This window comes from Ischnura elegans, chromosome 3 (genome assembly GCF_921293095.1).
Source record: "Ischnura elegans chromosome 3, ioIscEleg1.1, whole genome shotgun sequence".
Taxonomy (NCBI): domain Eukaryota; kingdom Metazoa; phylum Arthropoda; class Insecta; order Odonata; family Coenagrionidae; genus Ischnura; species Ischnura elegans.
In genome coordinates, this window is record NC_060248.1 from 105,335,724 (window position 1) to 105,344,533 (window position 8,810).

Here is an 8,810-nt window from a genome sequence, read left to right on the forward strand (position 1 = left end):
CTAACTCAAATTGATGAAATGGTTTTTGAATGGTTTTTGCCTGGCACGTGATGACAATAATATCCTGATATGGTGTGATGCTTGAAGCTTTTTAACCGGCTGATGTGACAGTGCAATGCTAATTGCATCAGTTTTTTTAAATTTTTTGTGGAATAGCTATTCACCATATGTATATTTTCTCTCATACTACAGACAAGACGATTGCGTGGAAGCGAGTGGTACAAGGAGTGAGGGAGATGTGTGATGTGTGTGAAACTACTCTGTTCAACTATCATTGGGCATGTGGGAAATGTGGATTTGTGGTGTGCATCGATTGCTACAAGGTAAGTTTAAAGTGTTGCTAGTTTTTTTTACGTTATTTAGATAGTGCTTTTGTTTGGGTAAGGAAGGTAACCATTGGATAACCATTTTTTCTTACATCATCAACAGGGGCGGAAAAATGGTACCATCAAAATTTGGGAGGAGGCTGGTAAGGACCGCGATGACTTTTCGTGGCTTCTTTGCACCAACCGACAGGCGCACGAGCAAGAGAAGCTGATGCTCACTCAGATAATTGCGGATGATGCCCTTCTTAACTTGGGTGCTCAGGTCCATTCTGTTCGGCAGCAGTGGGGCATTTCACAGTATTGCCGTTGCATTTCTAACAAGGAGCAGAAGGGGGCTAATGGCATTGCCAAGGTAAGTTAATTCATCAGATAAGATATCAGTGATTTGAAATTACTTAGTATCACAATTGTAAATATGAATAATTTTTGGAATTAAACAGTTTAGCTGTTTTTAAATGGTAACATAGAATGTAGGGCTTTATGCGCTTTGACTTTTTCAGTTATTGTTAGTGTTAATATTTTTTGGATTAAGACGCTGAAGGAAGAAATAAGTTTTCTTTTTAATAGTGGTGTGTATAAATTATGTTTCTGTGAGCACGAGAGACATTTTTGTGTTGAAGGAAATTAAAAGTAGGATCATCAGTATTTTGTCCTGGATTGATTTTTTAAAAATTTCCTTCTTAGGATTTGCTGAAGAACCTTATAAAATGTGAAAACTTAAACGGTGTTGTGAAATCTGAGAAGAATGATGAAGTGGAGGAAGTGAAGAGTAACCTGAAGAAGAACGGTGCCAAGGGAAGTGAGGTAGGGGATGATGAAAGCAAGAACTCTCCTCTTAATTGGTTAGCTGATGTTGCCCTTTCTAATGAAGACAAAAAGCTGAGTGAGGTTAGTTATGACATGAAGGTTGAAGGGGAACCCTCTGGTGACCTCTAATGTACATCTAAATAATGTCCTTCGGGAACTGGGGTATTGTGTCTAATGTACATATTTCCAGTGGTTTCTCATGCGTCCCAAAGAAAGAATAACATGCCATGTTTTTTTCTTAAGTTTCCTTCATAAATTAATTTTTGGCCCTCTTAAGTTGACTTTTAGTCTGCTGTACGTAAGTGTTCGAAAGTAAGGGCTTATGTTTTATTGGTGCTCTACCTACGTAAACTATGCTCATAGCAGTTGGAAAATAAATGTTTGAGGATTATAATATTGGATTCTTCTGTGTTTTTTAAGTTCCTAGCCTTGATGAGTCCACATCTCGTTTTTATGAATTAAATACCATATTCTAAATTTATATATTTAAAAAAAATCATATTATTTATATTCAACCTTAATTTATTTTTAACATTTTCTTATCTTTTCCACATAATTAATTGTGACTTCTAATTTCTGTTCAGGGTTCGGTCAGTAGTAGTGATTCAGAGGATGATAAGGAGAACTATTCAACCCTTCGTGAGCTACTAATTAGGCCATCAAATGCAACTGGAGGTAGCAGTGGCCCAGCATCTCCTGCTCAACAAGCGCTATCACCACAGAAGCCTAGATCTAGGCCTTCATCTCCAGCTGCGCCTGCGACCAAAAAATCTCGTTTGGAACCAGGAGATAGTATAGATACAATGGACACATTAGACCAGGTGATATCTTCTGCCATTCGTGATGTAGCTGGGGAGAAAACAGATCCTACTGTCAAAGGGGAGGGCAATGGAAGTGGGGAGGAAGCAGCCGCACCGATACAACTTAAGCATTTCATTCGCCGCTTTTCACTCCAGAGCAGGGAGCCACTACCCATCCGTATAATGACACTCACCGAGAGCATGGCTATGTACCCTGATGTGCCTCACTCCTGGCTATGTGACGGCAAGCTTCTGCACCTTCATGATCCAAATAACGCCAACAACTACCGCATATTTCAAGTAAGGAAATGTAAAGTGGGTGCTAAAGTAGCTGTATTTCCCTATTGTCAATATAATTTTCAAATTATTGTACTGATAATTTAGCTAGTTTGTAATTGACAATGTAATTGTACTAGATCTCACTAAGGTTTGTGTTACTCTCCAGGACCAGTGGAAGCGAGGGCAACCAGTAATTGTTAGTGATGTCACAAAGAGTTTAGATGCTACCTTATGGCATCCAGATTCCTTTGCTAGAGATTTTGGCGATGACAAAAATGATCTAATCAATTGTACTACTGGGAACATTGTACCAAATCAACCAATGCGGCGATTTTGGGAAGGATTTGAGGTTATCTCTCGGCGACTTAGAGACGACAAAGGGCAGCCAATGCTTCTAAAGCTTAAAGATTGGCCACCTGGCGAGGACTTTGCGGAAACCTTGCCTGCAAGGTAAGCGTATAGTGTATAAATTGTATTAGTGTTAGGTTAAAAGTAAGTGATCTCTAGTCCGAGACAGATTATCAGAAATGCTTAAGTGATAAATATTGGTTTTATATCCATGCAAATAGAGTGGAAAACTTATATGTACACTAATTAAAGTTAATTTGAGCAAGTAACTTGTATAGTGTACGTTAAGAGCTATTTCGTTGGTTATGAAAGATTTAGGTGAGAGCCTGTGTGTTTATGCACTTCTAAATGTTGAAGAGTTATTGAAAACAAACTTACCTGTGTAGTTACTGCATGCATTTTAATTGAACGTTCTCTGAGTTTCTGTAAATGTGTAGTAATAGTGTTTTAGTCTACTTGGAAAATGTACTTACTCTCGTCATTCGCTTTCACATCAGTTTTTCTTATTGGTATTTTCATGTTGAATGTGGTACAACAGTGTACAGACGAATTCTTAAGTTTAACCATGCATTTTTGTTTCCATAGAATAAAACTGTAATGATAATATATTATTTTAGCGAAAATCAGCCAGTGGGTTTTAATTTTCTGGAATTGCCTTATTAGGTTTGCTGACCTCATGAAAGCCTTGCCTCTTACGGAGTACACTCATAGAAATGGACGGTTGAACATTGCATCAAGGTTGCCAGAGTGCTTTGTCCGCCCAGACTTGGGGCCCAAGATGTACAACGCCTATGGATCAACTTCACATCCGACCAAGGGAACAACGAACCTTCATCTTGATGTATCAGATGCTGTTAATGTAATGGTTTATGTGGGCATACCTCAGGATGCAACTGATGTAGAGGACCAAAATAAAGGTAGAGAAAAGCTATATTCTTTTATGCTTCTTCATAGTTTTGGCAATTTGTTGCATACATCATTTTTGTGGTACATATTATTTATGGCCTTTCTAATTTTAGCAACAATATTGTTTTCCTGGAGTCAAATAGCATAATGGCATATTACAAATGGAACTCGGATCAATATTGGTTATTCACTGATGATAAATTTTATTTCGTCTTTTTCAACAGATGCCCTTCGTGCGATAGAAGAAGCTGGCTGTGACATACTTACACGTCGCAGAGTTAAAGAAAAGGGAATGGTACCTGGTGCCTTGTGGCATATTTATGCTGCTCGTGATGCTGACAGAATTAGAGACCTCTTGAATAAAGTTGCAATAGAGCAAGGTGCCAGATTGGAACCTCACCATGATCCAATTCATGACCAAAGCTGGTACCTTGATGGAAAGTTACGTGAGAGACTCTATACAGAGTATGGAGTGGAAGGGTTTGCATTAGTGCAGTGCCTCGGGGATGCTGTATTTATTCCAGCTGGTGCTCCCCACCAGGTTAGTTTGAGTTGTTTTTTTTATAACTTCTCTTTAAAAAAGTGTGCAATGTCAAAATATGCTTACTACATTTAAATTCTTGCGAATTCTTTGCATTTCATGAACTCATTCGTTTTTTTTTAAGGTAGCATTTGTTGTTTGATTACGTCGAAAGCCTGTCCATTATCCTTAAATAAATTTACTGTTAGACTGTATGCTTTCAGTTAGGGTGTACTCTTATTTTTGATTGTATTTGGAAGTTAAAGCTATAAAAGTCACATTTCTTCTTTAGTCAAAGACTTCCTTCTCTGCACTGATTTAGTGCACTAAATAGTGCTCCAAAAGTGGCCAAATTTTGTGCTGCATCGTAACTGCTTACTGCCTGGTTGATTGAGAAATAATTACTGGGAATTTCTGCTGTCTTTGTTGCCTTCTTATCCATGTCGGAAGTATGTGGATGAATCTAAGGACTGACTGCTGTGAGAGTAATTTTTTGCTGCCTTAAAAATTTTGCATTTTTGTGGCATAATTTCAGCCTATGACTCAGCCTTGGAGTTAAAACCTGCATCTATGGTATTCTGAGACTCTCTAATTTAATTTACTACCTTTTTTGCCAGTTTTATTGTAGTGAAAAGCCCAAGTTAGCAAAAATATAGATCACCTATGAAACGTAAATGTGGTGTATGTTGTAAATTATCATGGTATTTTTTTTATTCACCACATAATTTAAAATATTGTAAATTGGGTGTGTTTTTTATTAGAGATCGAGATATAAGTAACTCATTTGATGGATTTCTTTTTATCTAGTGTTGTATAGTGTTGGTTAATACCCAGTTCATCTGTCACACGCCTGAACGAGATTATAAGGAACATTAGTCCTGTATAATCAAAACTTAGTTATACACTTTGAATTGGTCAATCCTTACTTATAACATAGATTGAGCATTTACTTTTCTCTTGCTACCCATAAGTCATACTATTTACTCTTTTAGAAAATATAATTATGTAATTGATTTTTTTTTAATTCCCCACCTCTTATAAGTTTTTTAACTCTATTCGTAGGTGAGAAACTTGCACAGTTGCATCAAGGTGGCAGAAGACTTTGTTTCTCCTGAAAATGTGTCTCACTGCTTCCACTTGACCCAAGAATTTCGTGAACTCTCCGACACCCATACCAACCATGAAGACAAATTACAGATAAAAAATATAATTTACCATGCTGTGAAAGACTCTCTCTCAGTGCTGCTTGGGAATGTCAAATCGGAGGAGGAGAAGAATGGTGGTGATGAGAAGGAAGGTGTTGACGATGGACCCTTGAGCACTCCCAATGCATCTGGTGATGGTGAGGAGACCTCGGGCAACCAGGTCACCATAAAGGAGGAGAAGCCAGACACGTGACTTGACGATTCCTGCTAGAGTGATGATACATTTGTTGCTGCATTGCATTCCTCGATGGGGCGCTACAAGCGAGGTGCAAAGTGAGGTGTGGCGACCTGATGCCGCCATGACAATCATCTACCGTTCTCCTTCAACCCAGCTCTTGTTATTAAGCTGTTAAAAGTGATCAGCAGGAAATGACTTATCCCACTGGTTGGATGACTTCCTGATTGGTCTGGACTCCAAAATGAGTGGCAGCATATTTAACTCTTTTGGAGTCCTTCTGTGTGTGTGCGTGTGTTTGGGGCTGTGTGCATGTTTCTCAATGAATGAGCGGATTGTGTGTGGCAGTGTATTTTTTAGTGGAGTATAATTGACAGGAGTGACTGTGGCTTAAATGCTGCATTTCGATCCCACAGAGCCATAATGCAGTCTTAATGGTTGTGCCCTTAATATTTAACAATTTATATTACTCGGGCTAAGGTTGAGTGAGGGATAGCCTGTCTATACATCCCATCTCTTTGCCTTCAACAATGTCTAGTGATCTAAACAAAACAGACTCTATAGTGTGTTGTGGGCAGTTGTTTTTTGCTACTATGACCACCTACGGAAATGTGTGTGGTATCTTCTTTTTATATTTTGGTACTCAGTATGCTGTTGTGCGGATGAAGCTAATGATCTCAAATGCTGACTTGTTACAGCTCGAAGAGCTAAGTGCAATTTTTTTAGTGGCACAAATATGGATGGACGGTGCCGTGATTAATTTAGTGGTACAGCCAAGGAAGCATTTTGCTAGTTTTTCCATATTGCCTCACAAGGACTGAATTGTCCAACAGACAAAAGGGAGCCAGCAATATGTAACTGCATATATTGACAATTCTCATTGTATCACATTATGCAATTTTTTCTCTATTTTTATGAGAGAAATCTTATGCACATAATAAACCAATTTTTTGTTCACTCCTCTAGGTTTCTTTGATACAAACCAACTGTGCTATTTAAGTATGTGCCAATTAGAGAATTTGAAGAAGTCTTCATGTTTGTGTAGGGCTGGAAGTGATTCAAGTTTCACTGTTTCCTGTTAGTCCTGCATTTTACTGTATATAAATTGTTTTATTTGATTAATTGAAACGGCTATTATATGAACTTGAAAGCATAGTTCTTGTTTCAACCAAAGGCACAAGGAACCAATTATTTTAGGAGGTTCCTCCGTGCATGATTAGTATTATAACTGCCACTTTGGTTCTGACTTCTGAGCAGTGAAATTTTTCTGTGATCTCAGTTTATCAAGCTCTTTCTCAGCAAAAATATTACAACGACGTAGGAGAAAAATGTATCACATTGGTACATAGTAGTTGTACCAGCTCAATCATACCTCTGGAGCCCTTAATAATAATGCCAGTGGATATTTGTGCTGTATTTGTTTTAGTGTGTTTGGAGGACAAGGGGTGACAAGTAATCCCTATGTTTCACAAATCGTGTCACTCCCAACCCGAGTCGCTTGCAAGCTGATTTCGTTTGTTGCCCTAACTGGCCATGGTGTGCATTTCACAAAAAAGAATATGCTCTTTTCAGAGGGGTACACTTGCATCAGCATTTCTTTTGAGTCATATAACCGCAGTAAATGGAGTACTTCATTTAGAAGTATTCTTTTGGTACCAGAGAGAGAAGAGAGACAATGTTTTAATTCTTTTTGCATGGTTCTAAATTTTCCTTCTGTTTCTCGAGTATGGGCTGTGGGTGTTGTTCTGCATTTTTAGAAGACGTCCTACTGTGAAGAACCTTGCTTTTAGGAACTATCCTCTAAGCAAGGGCCTGTAATTTATTAAGCTCTGTGAACTGGTTCTAGATTGTGTTGTACATTGTCATTTTAATCCTAAATGTGTGGTTGGGGGTATTCCACTCCATTTGAATGCTGTCAGCATTTTAAGTATTTGTACAGTACGGTTATATTGATGTTTCTGAAATCCAATGAAAGAGTTGGTGATCATTTTTTGTACTGTGTATATGTGAAGATCTAAGTTTGAATAAGAAAACGTTTATATTATAAACAAGTGTCTTTTATACAACCCAGTAATTGACTCATTGAGCATTGTTAATAAACATTCCATTGTTTTAGTAATGTTTATCGTACTTATTATATTTACCATGTGGAAGTTACTCATGGCAATAGTATGATTGTTGGAAAAAAAATATTTAGGCTTGAGATCCATGATTCGTCACTGCTGAAGGGTAAGCCCATTCTCACGTAGGTACTCCCAATCAATTTTCCTGTTTTCATTGTTCAAATTTACTTAAACAGATACAGTTGATGGTTTGGGGCCTTCAAAATATATCTTTGATCAGATGTTGGGAAACTCTCTTTTAGTACCAGAATGAAATTAAGCATACTTAAATGACTGCAGTAATCAAAAGGTGAGGCCTGCTTTTGTGAGGATGGAATTTATTGGAAATACAATTTCTAATCTAAATAAGCATGCATTTGCTGAAAAAGCCCACTAGCGACAGAGTGATTGAGAACTTTGTCTTTGTACTGAAGCTGAGAATTGATCTTGTTGAAATTGACTCATAGAAATCAAAGATATTATACTCATTCTAAAAGAATTCTGGGAATTTATGAATCAAATACGAATTTATCCTTTAGTTCATTTATAATATATTGGCACTTATACTTATTTTATTGCTCTTTGCAAAAGTTGCAGAAATTGTTAGACTCTAAACAAAAGTGCTTGGAACTGTAAATTACATCATGGTTCTTAAATTATTGTTCTACTAATCTTGCCTCTTGGCTTATGATTCATAAGGATTAGAGGCCAAATTAACAAAAAATGGCTTTGGCGGGTGACACAATTAAGTACATATTTAAAAATTTCCTTGTAGAAACAATTACTCCGTGCCAATCTGAAAATAAGGTGATGTTGAAGATAAAAACTAATTTAGTATCCTCCAATGCTTAATTAAGCAAAAATACGTACTTGCTTCTTTTCCTAAGCTCTCATTATGAGAGACAAATGACATTATTGAAACTATTGGCTTTCATTGAGCTGATAATATTAGCGAATTGCAAATGTGTTGTTATACCCTTAGGTGAATAAGTAGCTGGCAATAGTCCTCTCATATAAATTGGCACCATTTTGGACCCTTCATTATGGGAAGGCTCTGAGATTTTACTGAGAAGGCTTATTATAATCTATTGAGGGGAAGGAGTATAGGATGGAAAACTTTTAGAAGGGGGAGGGGGTACCACGAAGCCCGAGTATGTTGCACGATAGAAAAAATGGGGGAATTTTAAAATGGTTCCTAGAAACCCAGAAACAGGGCATTTTAAGACAAGCCTGGTATCCTACGTTGTCTGTGTGAATAGTGAATATCCTTGATCCATACCTATTAATAACTGCACATCATCTATTGGTCTCATAGAAGCAGTGGTGCAGCGAGGGGTGGGTT

General features: G+C 37.5%; 1 protein-coding gene across 5 annotated transcripts in view; it reads left to right on the forward strand.

Moving 5' to 3' along the window:
* The window catches only part of LOC124156306 (probable JmjC domain-containing histone demethylation protein 2C), a 622,610-nt gene extending 615,125 nt beyond the window's left edge, over positions 1-7,485 (forward strand). For 4 of the 5 annotated variants that reach the window (XM_046530772.1, XM_046530773.1, XM_046530775.1 and 1 more), the window contains 8 exons: positions 193-323; positions 430-678; positions 1,011-1,214; positions 1,718-2,233; positions 2,379-2,662; positions 3,224-3,477; positions 3,691-4,007; positions 5,049-7,485. In XM_046530772.1, the coding sequence (XP_046386728.1) occupies positions 193-323; positions 430-678; positions 1,011-1,214; positions 1,718-2,233; positions 2,379-2,662; positions 3,224-3,477; positions 3,691-4,007; positions 5,049-5,384 (2,291 nt within the window). In that variant the 3' untranslated portion in view covers positions 5,385-7,485. The remainder of the gene's footprint in view (positions 1-192; positions 324-429; positions 679-1,010; positions 1,215-1,717; positions 2,234-2,378; positions 2,663-3,223; positions 3,478-3,690; positions 4,008-5,048) is intronic. The other variant, XM_046530774.1, reaches the window with a different exon arrangement.
* Positions 7,486-8,810: the final 1,325 nt, after the last annotated feature.